The following is an 18,279-nucleotide window of genomic DNA, read 5'->3' as shown; positions in this document are numbered from 1 at the left end:
TGTTAATAAGTGCATGGTACTTTACATAATTCTTTAACAAATAGCTTATTTTTGTAATTGATATTAAGTGATTATGTAATTATGTATAAATATGTGTTTTTAGATCTGTCGAGATTTTTCTGGATGTGCCAGGAGTGATATTACATAATTATGTATAAATGCATGTTGTTTGATCTGTCAACAGGGAGGTCTCTCCGTGGGTGTACCAGGAGTGATATTATATAATTATGTATAAATGCATGTTGTTTGATCTATCAACAGGGAGGTCTCTCTGTGGGTGTGCCAGGAGAGTTGAGGGGGATGGAGGTAGCACACAAGAAGTATGGCAAGTAAGTATGGACCTGCATATGTAAGGGATGACACACTCACTTCACTTCACTTTGTGTTTCTGGATTTGATTTCTGACTATTGCATGTGTGTGGGTTTCCATTACCATAAGAGACCAATCTATGTCAGTAGTAATCATGAGTACTTAATTTAAGTAAAGACAACTTTTTATACAATCAACACCCAACAAGTAAACTTTATTTTATACAATCAACGCCCAACAAGTAAACTGTTTTATACAATCAACACCCAACAAGTAAACTTTATCAAGAGCTTTAGATATAATGAATCTTAGCCATAAAGTTAGATAAACTAATTAATTGCCATTTGAGTAAATGTAAGTTTAAAAGTTGTGTAGTAAGTTCATTCCAATCATGACTTGTTCAAACAATGGCAGGATAATTGGGATTTTGATAAAAAGAAATTATAACCCATTTGAATTTGATTGGAGTTAATTTTGATGCTTACATTTGTTCAAACTTGAACTTACCTTTGTGCCTTATCATTTTTATTGTTTCAGGCTTGACTGGAGGTAGTTTCTGATGCATACATTTGTTCAAGCATTACATCTTGTACTTTATCTTTTTATTGTTTCAGGCTTGACTGGAGATATCTAGTGAGTCCTGCAGCAGATTTGGCTAGGAATGGTTTTAAGATGACAGGGGCAATGGGTATAAAACATATTCACAGATAGAAAACTGTTGATCTCTCCCTCACCCACTCCTCCCTTTCTCTCTCCTTTTTTCAGGGTCATTACAATTCTCTTTCTCCCTCTTGTGACATTTGTATTCATGGTAGTGCATATTAGTTGCTTGGTGTTATTTCATGATAAAAATGTAAAAAATATGAAGTTCCCTTTTCTGTAATGAAAATAGTTTTATTTTAATCTTTTTCATCCTTTACTGCATCATTCTCTCTCTCTCTTTTTCTTTCTCTCTCTCTCTCTCTCTCTCGCACACACACACACACACACACATACACACACACACAATAGTTGCAATGTGTTGTAAACTAGGATATAAAAATATATGAAACATATATGATGATCACACAGGGAATGAATACTTTATCCACATTGATCAAGGGCAGTTGGGCATGTGTTTGGTTTACCCTTGGAATGATGACTTTATCCACTTGGAGCAAGAGGCATTTAGGCATGTATTTGGTTTACTCTTGGAATGATGACTTTATCCACCAGGAGCAAGGGGCATTTGGTCATGTGTTTGGTTTACCCTTGGAATGATGACTTTATCCACCAGGAGCAAGGGGCATTTGGGCATGTGTTTGGTTTACCCTTGGAATGATGACTTTATCCACCAGGAGCAAGGGGCATTTGGTCATGTGTTTGGTTTACCCTTGGAATGATGACTTTATCCACCAGGAGCAAGGGGCATTTGGGCATGTGTTTGGTTTACCCTTGGAATGATGACTTTATCCACCAGGAGCAAGGGGCATTTAGGCATGTATTTGGTTTACCCTTGGAATGATGACTTTATCCACCAGGAGCAAGGGGCATTTGGTCATGTGTTTGGTTTACCCTTGGAATGATGACTTTATCCACCAGGAGCAAGGGGCATTTAGGCATGTGTTTGGTTTACCCTCAGAATGATGCCTTTATCCACCAGGAGCAAGGGGCATTTGGGCACGTGTTTGGTTTACCCTCGGAATGATGCCTTTATCCACCAGGAGCAAGGGGCATTTGGGCATGTGTTTGGTTTACCCTTGGAATGATGCCTTTATCCACCAGGAGCAAGGGGCATTTGGGCATGTGTTTGGTTTACCCTTGGAATGATGACTTTATCCACCAGGAGCAAGGGGCATTAGGTCATGTGTTTGGTTTACCCTTGGAATGAAGACTTTATCCACATGGAGCAAGGGGCACTTGGTCCTTGTGTTTGGTTTGCCCTCAGAATGATGACTTTATCCACCAGGAGCAAGGGGCATTTGGGCATGTGTTTGGTTTGCCCTTGGAATGAAGACTTTATCCACATGGAGCAAGGGGCACTTGGTCCTTGTGTTTGGTTTACCCTCGGAATGATGACTTTATCCACCAGGAGCAAGGGGCATATGGGCATGTGTTTGGTTTACCCTTGGAATGATGACTTTATCCACTAGGAGCAAGGGGGATTTGTGCACGTGTCTGGTTTACCCTTGGACTGAAGACTATCCACTAGGAGCAAAGGGGAAGTTGGTCATATGTTTGATTTACACATGGATTGATGACTGGACCCACATCGAGCAAGGGCAGCTGGTTATGTGTTCGGATTTCGTATGGAATAATTACATTATTAACATAACTTTGTTGAAACATGCTGATAGTACAACTTCATTAACAACGGTACAACTAAACATTTAAATATATTTCAGTTATCACTTGGATTGGTATTGTTTTGCAGTGACAGTTTCATTTAATATTGAGCACTCAGACAAACCAATGTCTTAGATATTTGGTTTGTCATGATACTGGTTTGTTGTATTGTTGTAATTGCTGAAGTCATAATTGTTTGTTGTCAGCATATTATTGCGTATTTTTTCTATTGTGTACTGTTTATGTTGTGTATTGTTTCTGTTGTGTATTGTTTATCTTGTGTATTCTTTACATTGTGTATTTGCGGAAGTTAATCCATAAAATAAAATACAAATTGCATGCCTACAAAATAAATAAAATCACAGTATTTTATTCTTGTGTCTTTCTTCTTTTTTGTTTTTGCAGAAGAAATATTTAAGCAAGGAAAGGTATCACTGTCCAGTTTCTTGAATAGTAACCTGGGTAAATATTACACGGAGAATGGTCAGTTTCTGACTGAAGGGTCTACCATTAAGAGGCCAGATCTCGCTCATACACTTGACAGGATATCCACTGAGGGAGTTGATGTTTTCTACATCGGCAATATTAGTGACAATATCATAGCTGCTGTAAGTATATATATATATATATATATATATATATATATATATATATATATATATATATATATATATACACATACACATACATACAGGATATCCACTGAGGGAGTTGATGTTTTCTACATGGGCAATATTAGTGACAATATCATAGCTGCTGTAAGTATATATATATATATGTATCTTGACTTGGCATCCATCCATCTATGGGAGACGATGGCCTAGCTCCAAAGTAAGCTTTTGCTTATCCTTCTTTCTGGCTCTTTTTTCAGCTTGTTCTATTCTTCTATCTTCCTCTGTGTTTTGAACTCCCTGCCTGACAGCTAGACGCCAGCTGGAACGGTTGTTTGCACAGCTCTCCCAGTCGTTGACATTGATGTTTGTCATCTTCATATCCTTCTTGCAAACATCTTTGTAGCGCAGATGTGGTCGTCCAGTTGGTCGTGCACCTTCTGCTAACTCCCCATATAACAGGTCCTTGGAAATGCGACCTGGGTCCATTCTCTTGACGTGGCCAAGCCAGCGAAGGCGCCTCTCACTGAGTATGGAGAACATGCTGTTCATGTTGGCGCGTTCTAGAACCTCTGTGTTGGGTACTTTGTCCTGCCACTGGATGTGCAGAATGCGCCGCAGACATCTCAGGTGGAAGCTGTTGAGTTTCCTCTCGTGTCTTGCATAGGTGGTCAATGTTTCACTGCTGTAGAGAAGTGAGCTGAGCATGCAGGCTTGGTAGACGTGCAGTTTGGTCTTCTCTGTGAGGTTGGGGTTGTTCCAGACCCTCTGGTTAAGTCTGGCCATCACTGCTGCTGCCTTGGCAATCCTGCCGCTCACCTCAGAATCAATGGAGAGTGAGCTGGAGATGTTAGACCCAAGGTATGTGAAGTTCTCGACAACTTCCAAATTGTACTCATCGATGGTGACAGAGGGAGGGGAGTCTGTGTCCTGTGCCATGACATTCGGTTTCTTCAAACTGATGGTCAGTCCAAATTCCTTACATGCATGGGAGAGGTGGCATACCAGCTGCTGAAGTCCATCTTCCGTGTACGATGTCACGGCTGCATCGTCGGCAAGAGCAATTCATGGATGAGTACCTCTGTGACTTTAGTCTTAGCACGGAGACGGGCGATGTTGAACAGCTTGCAGTCAGCCCTGGTATGGATGTACACTCCCTCACTGCAGTCCTTGAATGCGTACTGGAGAAGAAGCATGGAGAAGAAGATGGCAAAGAGCTTCGGTGCAAGGACACAGCCTTGTTTGACTCCGCTGATGACTGGGAATGCTTCAGATGTTGTGCCATTGAAGCACACTGTGCTGTGCATGTTCTAGTGGAACGACATAATGACAGCAAGCAGACGTGGGGGGCAGCTGATCTTCCGCAGGAGTCTGAAGAGTCCACTCCGACTAACCATGTCAAACGCCTTCATCATGTCTATGAAGGCAATGTAGAGGGGCATCTGCTGCTTGCGACACTTCTCCTACAGCTGACGTAGTGAGAAGATCATGTCTACAGTTGACCTGCCGGCTCAAAATCCACACTATATATATATATATATATATATATATAATACAGAAGCCCGGTTGCAGAACACTTCTCCTTCCCCATCCACACTTTCAGTGATATAACACTTATTGCAGTTGCTCACAAGCCGAACTGGAGTATCCAGACCAGGAAAGAAAAGGAATCTTACTGGATACGCCACCTTAGACCATTGAAACCAAGTGGTTTAAACCAAGAAGACTAGAAAAAGACAACCACACAAAAATAAAATTATCTTTTGCAGCTGACACATTTTCTTTTAAATAATTCTCTAAATTTGCTTAATAGCCTATGACTACTATAACAATGAAATATCTGGGATATAATTTGCACTTACATAAATTTAAATAAAATAACGTCTTTATGGCTCATCAATTTCTAGGTCAATACAAATATTTTCCAGTATCAGCAACATGCTGTTGTGTACATACATGGATAACTTAACAAATGTATACTTACATAAAACAACATTCATACACGTATCATACAAAATAGACGTAGACGGACAGATGCCAAGGAGTGTTGATGCAATCTAAAATATCTTTGAATTTATTGAAACACTTCTTGAATTTTCCTAAAATGTCTTTGAATTTATCTAATAGTAAATATTATATTTTAGCAAAATAAAATATATCACATTTTAAATTCATAATTTTATTATTTACATACCTTCCAGAAATGATTCATATTTAAGCAGAATGGGATAAATTGCATGTATGAAATGGCATCTGACACTGGTGTTATCGAGTAGCTTCTCTTTGCTGTTGTGGCTCAGTGATGTGATATGTTTCTACTTTTGTGTTTGTACCTATTTATGTAGTAATATGCAGAGTAACAAAGAAGCATAAGAAAATATAAACTTGTAGAAGTCCTTGAAACTTGTAGCAGTCCTTGAAACTTGTAGAAGGCTTGCAGGAAAATGTTTGATGACGATGCAAACCATGATACATATATGAATATTTACTGTTGCAACGGATAGAAAGAAACAGCGATATAGTGGTATATGAGGGTTTAAAACATTCTTAAAGTCATTGTGAGAAAATGAGGGTGGAGAAAATCTCATTTCACCAATATGACTTTAAAAAAGTTTGTTATCCATTTCTTCTCAGGTTAGTTATTTGGTGACTATTTGATATCAATAGTATGGTATCAGGTTAGTTATTTGGTGACTATTTGATGGCAGTAATGTGGTATCAGGTCAGTTATTTGGTGACTGATGTCAGTAAGATGGTATCAGGCTAGTTATTTGGTGACTACTTGATGTCAGTAATATGGTATCAGGTTAGTTATTTGGTGACTGATGTCAGTAATATGGTATCGTGTAAGTTATTTGGTGACTGTTTAATGACATGCGGTATCAGGTTAGTTATTTGGTGACTGATGTCATTAATATGGTATCAGATTAGTTATTTGGTTGTTGTTGTTATAGGGTTTAATGCCATCTTTTAGCACAAGATAGGCTATACATGGCGGCCAGTATTAATGGTGGAGGAAGAACCTGAGAAAACCCCAGAAAGAACCACCGACCCACGAGAAGCTACCGGCAAGCTTTCTCACATATCCACATTGGCTGAGCCTGAGACTCGAACCCATACAGACAGGTGAGATGGCATTGATCCGTGATGGAGAGCGTTTTAGACCACTCGGCCACTCAGGGCCCCTGAATTATTATTTATTTGGTGACTAGTTGTTGTCAGTAATATGGTATCAGGTTAGTTATTTGATGTCAATAATATGGTATCAGGTTAGTTATTTGGTGACTGCTTGGTGACAGTAATGTGGTATCAGGTTAGCTATTTGTTGTCAGTAATATGGTATCAGGTTTGTTATTATTATGGTGACTATTTGATGACATTGATATGGTATCAGGTTAGCTATTTGTTGTCAGTAATATGGTATCAGGTTTGTTATTATTATGGTGACTATTTGATGACATTCATATGGTATCAGGTTAGTTATTTGATGTCAGTAATATGGTATCAGGTTAGCTATTTGTTGTCAGTAATATGGTATCAGGTTTATTATTGTTATGGTGACTATTTGATGACATTCATATGGTATCAGGTTAGTTATTTGATGTCAGTAATATGGTATCAGGTTAGCTATTTGTTGTCAGTAATATGGTATTAGGTTTTATTATTATGGTGACTATTTGATGTCAGTAATATGATATCAGGTTAGTTATTTGATGTCAGTAATATGGTAGCAGGTTTTTTATTGTTATGGTGACTATTTGATGACACTAATATGGTATCAGGTTAGTTATTTGGTGACTGATGTCAGTAATATGGTATCAGGTTTGTTATTGTTATAGTGACTATTTGATGACAATATAGTATCATGCTATGATATGTTGTCACACTGTTGAAAACAGTTTCAAGTTTTGAAATTAAATTAAGTCATTGTTGTGATAGAATACATATAAATTGTTTTTCTTTGTTGACTGAATAGATAAAAAGGATTACTCTGTGTAAACAGTGGGTAATAAGAATATAAAATCTCAGTCTTGAGGTTAAACAGAAGACAAAATAACTAGAAGACTTGGATTTCATTGTTCTGGTGCCAACTGTAACAGAAATTCTACTGGTTTCAGACTAGTCACAGACTGCTGTAATAGGACATACCCTTTTATTTTTCCCTGATGTGATTCAGAACTGTGTCATCAATCATTAAATTGTTGTGAATATAAAGTAGCATAAAAAGAAAGCAATCTGTGTAAAATGACCTTAGCAAACTGAAGTCATTTAAATTTGATCATAATATATAAAGATAGGATTTCAAACATTGATTCATATCAAAGTGACCGAGCAAAGGGAGGTCCATTCGTCTTTCTTTCATTGGGCCTTTCCTACAGGTAACATTGTCTTAGAACAAAGGGAGGTCCATTTGTCTTTCTTTCATTGGGCCTTTCCTACAGGTAACATTGTCTTAGAGCAAAGGGAGGTCCATTCATCTTTCTTTCATTGGGCCTTTCCTACAGCTAACATTGTCTTAGAGCTAAGGGAGGTCCATTTGTCTTTCATTGGGCCTTTCCTACAACTAACATTGTCTTAGAGCAAAGGGAGGTCCATTTGTCTTTCTTTCATTGGGCCTTTCCTACAGCTAACATTGTCTTAAAGCAAAGGGAGGTCCATTTGTCTTTCTTTCATTGGGCCTTTCCTACAGCTAACATTGTCTTAGAGCTAAGGGAGGTCCATTTGTCTTTCATTGGGCCTTTCCTACAGCTAACATTGTCTTAGAGCAAAGGGAGGTCCATTTGTCTTTCATTGGGCCTTTCCTACAGCTAACATTGTCTTAGAGCTAAGGGAGGTCCATTCGTCTTTCTTTCATTGGGCCTTTCCTACAGCTAACATTGTCTTAGAGCAAAGGGAGGTCCATTCATCTTTCTTTCATTGGGCCTTTCCTACACGTAACATTGTGTTAGAGCTAAGGGAGGTCCATTTGTCTTTCATTGGGCCTTTCCTACAGCTAACATTGTTTTAGAGCAAAGGGAGGTCCATTTGTCTTTCATTGGGCCTTTCCTACAGCTAACATTGTTTTAGAGCAAAGGGAGGTCCATTTGTCTTTCATTGGGCCTTTCCTAGACGTAACATTGTCTTAGAGCTAAGGGAGGTCCATTTGTCTTTCATTGGGCCTTTCCTACAGCTAACATTGTTTTAGAGCAAAGGGAGGTCCATTTGTCTTTCATTGGGCCTTTCCTACAGCTAACATTGTTTTAGAGCAAAGGGAGGTCCATTTGTCTTTCATTGGGCCTTTCCTACAGCTAACATTGTTTTAGAGCAAAGGGAGGTCCATTTGTCTTTCATTGGGCCTTTCCTACAACTAACATTGTTTTAGAGCTAAGGGAAGTCCATTCGTCTTTCTTTCATTGGGCCTTTCCTACAGCTAACATTGTTTTAGAGCAAAGGGAGGTCCATTTGTCTTTCTTTCATTGGGCCTTTCTTACAGGTAACATTGTCTTAGAGTGAAGAGAGGTCCATTTGTCTTTCTTTGGGCCTTTCCTCCAGCTAACATTGTCTTAGAACAAAGGGAGGTCCATTTGTCTTTCATTGGGCCTTTCCTACAGGTAACATTGTCTCCAAGCAAAGGGAGGTCCATTTGTCTTTCATTGGGCCTCCTACACGTAACATTGTCTCCGAGCAAAGGGAGGGCGCGTTGTCTTTCTGGCTCAGAATGTAATAGACATTATCAGTCATTTCTCTACAATAATCCTATGTTCACTTCACAAAAAGACTGAATTCTTTATGACTTATTATGGAAAACTGTTTCGCCTAAATCACTTATAGAAAGAAAAGAAAATATTTTCAACTTATGTAAAGAAGCATTTGTTAGAATTCACATGGGAGAGGTTAATGTTATAAATGTTACAGTAACACAGTAATGCTCAATTCTTGGCATCATCCAATCAAATTATACATATTTGAATTTGGTAGAAATAGTAAGAAAACAGAAATTTTTTGACTTTTCAAACAAATCATATTAATGTCTAACATTGCATTGTAAATATTTCATGATGATAGTCCATCAACAACCAAAAAAGTAATTTTTTAAAAATGTCTTTATGATCAATAAAAAGTTGATTGATTAATAGAATGAAGATGTTGAAGATGTTAGTAGGCATGAAACATTGCTTTGTTTTTGTGTCCCAACATTAATAGGTCATAAAATTAAGGGTGTCCCAAGACTAACAGTGATTATTTTACCCATATATAAGATATTAACTTTAAACTTTTACTGCAGTAAATATATTTTTATTAACTCAACAACTGATTAAATGCATGTTGAAAATTAATCCCAATTTGTACACAAAATACAAGTATTGCCTGGGTTTTCACAAGGTTTCTCTTGTTATTGATTTAACACCCAAAAAATATTTTACTATTTAAAAAGAATTATATTAATAAAATCCTTTTGTGTTAATTAATATATATATATATATATATATATATATATATATATATATATATATATATACAGTAGTCCCCCTCTTATAAGGCCATCCCTAATGCAGCAGGGAAGTGGCCTTATAATGCGGGTGGCCTTTCTAGAGGGGGATGACAAATGCGAATAGTAAATACATATGAAAAAAGTCACAAGTACATTTAATTTTAAATATTTAATAGTTTAATTAAAAAATCACATGCATGATGTGAAATAAATGTAAAACAAACTTTGTCATCATTTTCAAAAGAATGCTATGAATAACCATTGATATAGTTTTAAAACTGTCTTTATAATTATGTTACAGTTCACATCATCTGTCACTTTGTTGGTAACAGTCTAAAAAACAAACCAGTCTCGTCACATTAAAAATATCCTTGCTGTCATATCCCCTGCATATATCGTTTAGTCTTTTGTTCCAATCTTCGACAACTTCATTATTAACATCAGCTGATTCGCCGCTAATGACAGAACACTTGATATTGTGTCGCACTTGAAATATGTGCAATCATCCGTTACTTCATACTTGCGGTAAAGTCATCATATCCCAATTTAACTTACAAACTTTTTGCTTTTTCTTGTCTTTCAAATCAGGATACAAATGTCTCCTGGCTCAATCTTCCTTTCTCCGTCCATTTCACCTTTCCACTTCTGCAGAATTGTTTCATTATCTTTCACGATATTGTTTATCTGAGTCTTCCCGACCTTAGTTTTGTGCAAGGATCCTTGACGACCTCCCCCCCCCCACGTCAGTTGAATTACTTTCACGTTCTCTTCTAAACTGAGAATTTTTATTTTCCTCGATGACATGTTGATCTTTTTGCAGTAAGTTATTCATGTTGCCATCTATAATACTGATGAAACAATTTTGTATGCATCTAAACAAATCGCCATGTGTTTTTAAAGGAAGTGATCTTGTCACGTGATTCGTTAGTCGCAGTCTGGTACCCTATTGTTTTTATACATTTCTTGAAACTAAGTGAGAGAAGCCAAAACGGCTTCGATATGTACCATTAACATCACGCAGATTTGACCTCGCGGTCGCTAGGATTCGTAATTTTGACAATTATTGTCAGTAGTAATAGCCACTGATTACCAAAGTGAACAAGCTCAACATCTTACTAAGGGAAGCCATAAAGGCTATTAAACCATTTTCCTGCTGACTTGGGTATTGTACATCGATGCTGACACTTCTCATCTGTTACTACTGTTCGATAATTGTAATCTTAACAATTATCAGAGTGACTAAACCGGACATCTTTTGATAACACAGCAGTAAGCTAAAAGGCAACACACTGCGAAGCAAGAAACTTGGATGCAAGTATTAAATAAAAATATAAGTAGTGAGGAGTGGTCTGATATATATAGCCGGGCAAAATGCTGTACCAAGGATACCAAGTTGATCTCTTTTAACTTTAAATTAATCCATGGAATAATCGCTACTAATGATTTTCTTAAAAGAATTAACATATTTGATGACAACAAATGTACTTTCTGTAAGAGTGAAACTGAAAGTATTGAGCATCTCTTTTATGACTGCAGTATTACTTCACAGTTTTGGTACCGTTTTATTGAAGCTTTTGCACCTTTTTGCCCAAATATTGTACATCTGTCCAAAAAAGAAACATTTTTAGGAAGTGAACAACTGGACAGTTTGGGTAATTTTCTGCTTATTTTGGCAAAATATTATATTTATACTTGCAGATTCAATATGAAAAATCCTTCTATTTTTGCTTTTAAGCAAATAGTTGCAATGCATAAGAACATTGAAAATTACACTGCCAAGGTAAATAAAAAAGAGGACCAATTTCTTCAAAAATGGACCTCAACAATGAACATTTAACTTGTCTCTGACTTGAGGGTAAACAGGAACAAAATACTGTAATATCACAAAAGCCATGTCACCTAGATTTTGTGCCATATGCATGTGTATATGCGTGTGTGTGTGTGTGTGTTTTTCTTTTTTACTTTCTCTGTAGATTATATTTATTATCCCTAGATTATCTGATAACCAGAAATGTTTGATTGTAAGGTGATCCTGGGATGGTTCCCCGACCCAGTGGTCAACCTATTACAGGGTTAATAAAAAAAAAAAAATAAAAAAAAAAAAAATAATAATTGGATTACATGTACGTACCCTTTTGTATGGATTAAAATTTGAGTCTTTCTCGGTTTTTATGGAATAAATTTGGCTTCTCGTGAGGCGTAAATGATATAATATTAACCTTGGTGGTAAATGTACTTTATTCAACACTTCTTTCAGTAAAGAAAACCTGACATCGGGAAACAGAAATCAAATTACTTAACACACGTTATGAATAAAATACTGGTTCTGGATACATATTCATATAAAATACGGCCGCTTGTGAGGGGTAAATTTGATAATTTTGCACTAATATGCCAGCCGCTGGTCGCGTTAGCTGGGTGGCCTTTTGCGAGGGGTACTTTTGAACACAAACTCGTCGGTGCCAACAAATTCTGGCCGTAAGGAGAGGGTGGCTGCTGGTCAGGGGGACCGTTCAAGAGGGGGACTACTGTGTATATATATATATATATATATATATATATATATATATATATATATATATATATATATATATATATATATATATATATATATATATATATATTTGATGCTAATATTGTTTACTGAATTAAAGTATAATATTAGTTGCATACCTTTGTAGCTGATAATTTAAAAGTCAGATTGTATCTAAGTATTCAGATGATAATTATGTACCTTTTTGATTTCAGGCAAAAAGCAGTAGTACTCCTGGTGTCCTTACAAAGGAAGATTTGAAAAATTACAAGGTGGAGTTCAGGACTCCAGTAAAATCCACATTTCAGGGTAAGATAATGTGCTTATTGCTCTTAGAAAGTCAGGGGCCTATTATATTGTAAATTTTGGGACACACACTGAAGTCCTGGCCTTATATCTAAACTTTTGGGACACATACTGAAGTCCTGGCCTTATATCTAAACTTTTGTGATACACACTGATTCATAGTCCTGGCCTTGTGTTTAAAATTTTAGGACACACACACTGAAGTCCTGGCCTTAGTTTGTAACTTGGGGACACACACTAAAGTCCTGGCTTTTTATTGTAACTTTTGAAACACACACTAAAGTCAAAGTCCAGACCTTATATTGTTAAACTTTCAGGACACACACTGAAGTCATAATCCTGGCTTTATATTTTTAAACTTTCGGGATGCACACTAAATTTGTTGTCCTGGCCTTATATTGTTAAACCTTTGGAACACAAACTGAAGTCATAGTCCTGGCCTTATATCATTAAACTTTGAGGACACAAACAGAATTCGTAATCCTGGCCTTATATCGTTAAACTTTGAGGACACAAACAGAATTCATAGTCCTGGCCTTATATCATTAAACTTTTGGAACAAAAACTGAATTCGTAGTCCTGGCTTTATACTGTTAAACTTTTGGGACACAGACTGAATTCGTAATCCAGGCCTAATGTTGTTAAAATTTTGGGACGTACACTGAATTCATAGTCCTAACCTTGTATTGTTCAACTTTCAGGACACAAACTGAATTCTTAGTTCTTGCCTTATATTCATAAACCTTCAGGACTCCAAGTGAGGTCTGAACTTGCCTTGCATTCTGTAACTTTTGGAGCACAAAACTTATGCTCAAACCCAAAGGATCCTGGCCTTATACATGGAGTACATCTGCACTATTAAACATTTACAATGCTGGTAGATAAATCAGAGTTAACTATAGTACCGCCTCAGTGTAACACTGGTCGTGGGGGCCATAGAGTATACTGCCTTATAGTGATGTCACCTTGTAATTAAATATGTGGTACATATAAATATGCAGATATGGTAATAGGTGGGCCTGACAAACAGGGGCAGCAACTCTGCTAAGTAATGATGCTTGAATGCTGGGTATGGAATGCTTCCAGATCTTGTCACTGTCAAGCTACATACCAGATTTAAAGGAGTTATTATGCAGAGATGAATTGAGGACTGGAGAATATAATGGATGTACAGGCCCAATTAAACGTCCACCTTTTCTGTGAAAATGGGTTTAAAGTGTACTAATGCAAAAACCAAAGCAATGTCATATCATCAGTATTCATCAACATACAGATCAAGTATCTAGAGGAAAAGGAAATGCTCAGTATTTTAGGAATCCAAGGAGACATCTAAACCTAATTGTCTTTTGTCTGTTGAGAGAAATAACTAATGTCAATGTTCATGTAATTCTGCTTTTTAGGGAAAACAATTGAAACTGTACCTGCCCCTAGTTCTGGACCCATTTTGTTGTCCATCTTGAACATCATTGAAAGAATCAAGCCCCAGAAGGACTCAGCAGAGAGCTATCACAGTATACTTGAAGTAAGATTGCAATTACCGTCATTAAATCACAGTATAGTTGAAGTAAGATTGTAATTATAAATCACAGTATAATTGAGTTAAGCTTGTAATTACCATCATTAAATCACAGTATAGTTGAGGTAAGATTGTAATTACCATCATTAAATCACAGTATAGTTGAAGTAAGATTGTAATTATAAATCACAGTATAGTTGAGGTAACATTGTAATTACCATCATTAAGTCACAGTATAGTTGAGGCAAGATTGTAACTGCCATCATTAAGTCACAGTATAGTTGAGGCAAGATTGTAATTACCATCATTAAGTCACAGTATAGTTGAGGTAAGATTGTAACTGCCATCATTAAGTCACAGTATAGTTGAGGCAAGATTGTAATTACCATCATTAAGTCACAGTATAGTTGAGGTAAGATTGTAACTACCATCATTAAGTCACAGTATAGTTGAGGCAAGATTGTAATTACCATCACTAAATCAAATACACTTGATGCTGGATCATTATTACCATCATTCAGTCACAGTATAATTGAAGTAAGATTGTAATTACCATCATTAAATCACAGGTGAGGTATGATTTTAATTACCATCACTAAATCACAGTATAGTTGAGGTATGATTGTAAAAAAACATTATTAAATCACAGTATACTTGAGGTAAGATTGAACTTCCATCATCAAATTGCAGTATACATGAGGTAGGATTGTAATTACCATTATTAAATCACAGTGTAGTAGAGATAAGATTGTAATTACCATTATTAAATCACTGCTCCAGTGGCCTAGTGGTTAGAGCATCTGCCTCGGATGCGGCAGGTCGTGGGTTCGATTCCCGGCCGAGTCATACCAAAGACTTACAAAAATGGTATTAACGGATGCCTCACTTGGCTCTCAGCATTCAGAGGTTAGTGTTAGGACTGGTTGGCCTGGTGTCAGGATAATATGTCTGGGTGGGACATGATGCTACATGTCTGCAGCATAATGCCCCAGTGCTAGACATCACTATAAAACTGCCGCATTGCCGACATTGTAGTGATAGAACTGAAAAAATGTTAAAGCTACATTAAAAATCCAAATCACATCACAACACGCCATCATTAAATCATAGTATAGTTGAGGTAAGAATGTAACTACCATAATTAAATTACAGTATACTTGAGGTAAGAGTGTAATGCATATATCTAGACCCTCCAATTTCAAGAAGCCATGTTTTTAAATTTTGTATAATCTTCATAGTATTTGAAATTTCCAGAAACCAAGGAAACACTTTCAGGCTGATAAGACAGATAAAGTTCATTTTGGAGCATAACCCTGCATCTCATTTATTTGCACTCAAAATATGGTTGATTCAAAGACCTTGACACCATTTTAAGTACTCTAATTATAACCTGAATTCTTCAGGACCTCGTGGTTTTTTTAATTTTTATGTTACTATTGCCATACACCAGTTTTTCATTTAGACACCCAATCAGTTGAATGCTTTACTGCAGCTTTGGGGATGACAAAACTGTACTCGTTTGACAGCTTCATAAAACATGGCTTCATGACTTGCAGGAAACAATTTTCCCATGTCAAAGTCACACCCACACAGATGGAGTCTTCTCCAGTTGGGTTACATAAAAGCTGTCTCACAGACCTTAGGTGACCATAGATGGCATGTCTGAGGTAATTAAAGCTACATCGCTCCATCTCTTAACTATTCCTCTAGGGTAATATGATTGGTATTTAAATAAGAAACTAATTTTTTCTGTTCAAATATGTTTCTTTGAGAATACTTACCTAATCATAAAACACATGCACCACAGCCTCCCTCCCCCCAGTATATCCATATAGAGAATGTGCCTTACAGTAACTGAGATATTTATAGGTTTGATGCCAGTCCCTTTATCAAGTGGAGTTCACTTTGCTTAACCACCATCTAGGTGGGCAGATAACTTTTAGGTTGCTTTAGTTAAAATGTTGTCAGATAAGGCTGGATCGCAAGACAGTTATAGTTCTTCTAAGGTATTATGACATATTTTACTAGAAACAATTAGTTTCATTCCTTCAAGTCTGCTTGATTTGTGTGCAGAAATGCATACTACTTTATTCTAATTTCAGGCCTTCAAATTCGCTTTTGCTCAACAACAGTTGCTTGCAGATCCGGAGTTTGAATTTTCTGTGGTGAACTCTACTCTTAAAATCATCAGGTAAATATACATAGGATGTGGTAAGCAAGCTACATGACTTCCCAAGTCATTTTATCTGTAGAGAATACTTCTTCAACTACAAACACTATGAACAAGCAATTCTGATTTCCCTTCCTCCGACTCCCCAGAAGATGTCAATATTCCAGCAGCATACACAAATCTATGGACATTACAGTGACCTATGGTTAATTAATTTTAACTGACTTGCATTCATGGTACCAATTTACTTGTGTGAGTGATGAATAACCTATGGCTATTCCAGTAACACTTAGCACCTAGGGAAAGCACTTTCAGAATGGAGTAGTCGCTAATGGTGCAGTTTAGAATTATGTGTCATTTTCATAATAAACGTTTTGAGTAATCAGGAAACCCAGACTTATAGTTTAATAAAACAGCCTTCCCTGGGTATCATTTTTTTATTTTTAAAGACTGCCTTCTCTGGGTATTATGTATGTTTAAATGAAACAGACCTTATATAATCAGCCGAATTGCTTAGATTGGGATCAAGCCTGCTTACTAATAAGTGAGTGAATGATGGCATTGTCAGCTAAGAGATTATTGCATCATCTCTCAAACATGTCAGTTTTTATTTTTCAGTTCATGGAATAAAGTACTCACTATTATGTATCTTTTAACATAACCACAACAATTTGATTCACAGTGTTAATGGAGATAATTGGACTTCATCCCCCATTTACAAGTGTAAATACTAAGAAAAATGAGTGCATTTTGGCTGTACTGTTCATGGACCAAAAGAATATATGGGATGGTCTTTAATGCATGGTCCATCCATCATCTGTCTTCATCTTCTGTGTGTCTGTTAGCACAAGTTTTTATTGCTCCTTAACTACTCGGAGGATTGCCACGACACTTTACACACATTTTTCTTGTGGTGTCATTGGTCCTGAAGAAAATGGTGTTGTTTCGACATCCAGTGGCCATCTTGTTTTCACTACTCCTCATACATGGATGGTCATATCAATGCAGTGTTTTCACCAAAAGACTTCTTATAATGTGTAGTCATTTCAGAATAAAAATGTTTCTGATCTGATGTTCAGTATGGCTACCACATTAACTAGCAAGTCTTGTTATTGCAGCTTCGTCTGAGCAGAATATGGGCTTTTCACCAAAGGACTTTTTGTGATGTCCATTTGGTCTTAAAATGGTGCCAATCATCAGACATCCAATATGGCAGTCACATCAGTCATCATGAAAATCGGGTTATTGTTATCTGTTCTGTATGAATGGTCATTTCAGCATGAGGTTTTTTGTTGCAAAGTATGTCTTGTTGGTCCTGAATGAAAATGGTGTGGATATGATTATGGCTTCCACAGTGGCTATCTTAAAAACCTTACTATTGCTGAATGAAAAGTCATGTTGACATGATGTTTTGACCAGAAGACATATTATAACATCTAGTAAGCCTTAAATGGAAATCATGTTGATTGGATGTGTAAAATGACTGCCACAATGGCCAGCTTAAAAATCATGTTACCACTACTTCACATGCATGAATATCAGGATGGAGTTTTCACTAAACAACATCTTACTACACATGCATGAACATCAGCATGGAGTTTTCACTAAACAACATCTTACTACACATGCATGAACATGAGCATGGAGTTTTCACTAAACAACATCTTACTACACATGCATGAACATGAGCATGGAGTTTTCACTAAACAACATCTTACTACACATGCATGAACATGAGCATGGAGTTTTCACTAAACAACATCTTACTACACATGCATGAACATCAGCATGGAGTTTTCACTAAACAACATCTTACTACACATGCATGAACATGAGCATGGAGTTTTCACTAAACAACATCTTACTACACATGCATGAACATCAGCATGGAGTTTTCACTAAACAACATCTTACTACACATGCATGAACATCAGCATGGAGTTTTCACTAAACAACATCTTACTACACATGCATGAACATCAGCATGGAGTTTTCACTAAACAACATCTTACTATGTTTTGTTGATCCTAAATTAA

The 18,279-nt window shown here is 36.7% G+C and overlaps 1 protein-coding gene across 4 annotated transcripts in view; it reads left to right on the top strand.

Annotated features, from left to right (window-relative positions):
• Positions 1 to 18,279, top strand: part of LOC149783087 (glutathione hydrolase 1 proenzyme-like) — a 74,615-nt gene that overhangs the window by 30,727 nt on the left and 25,609 nt on the right. For all 4 annotated transcript variants that reach the window (XM_089931303.1, XM_089931305.1, XM_089931302.1 and 1 more), the window contains exons 7-12: positions 262 to 329; positions 925 to 998; positions 3,041 to 3,243; positions 12,467 to 12,560; positions 13,958 to 14,079; positions 16,176 to 16,264. In XM_089931303.1, coding sequence (XP_089787429.1) covers positions 262 to 329; positions 925 to 998; positions 3,041 to 3,243; positions 12,467 to 12,560; positions 13,958 to 14,079; positions 16,176 to 16,264 — 650 coding nt within the window. The remainder of the gene's footprint in view (positions 1 to 261; positions 330 to 924; positions 999 to 3,040; positions 3,244 to 12,466; positions 12,561 to 13,957; positions 14,080 to 16,175; positions 16,265 to 18,279) is intronic.

Source organism: Sinohyriopsis cumingii, chromosome 14 (assembly GCF_028554795.1).
Source record: "Sinohyriopsis cumingii isolate HCF-2022 chromosome 14, ASM2855479v2, whole genome shotgun sequence".
Taxonomy (NCBI): Eukaryota; Metazoa; Mollusca; class Bivalvia; order Unionida; family Unionidae; genus Sinohyriopsis; species Sinohyriopsis cumingii.
The sequence above is the reverse complement of the archived record's forward strand: the minus strand, read 5'-3'. Positions and strand labels throughout refer to the sequence as shown.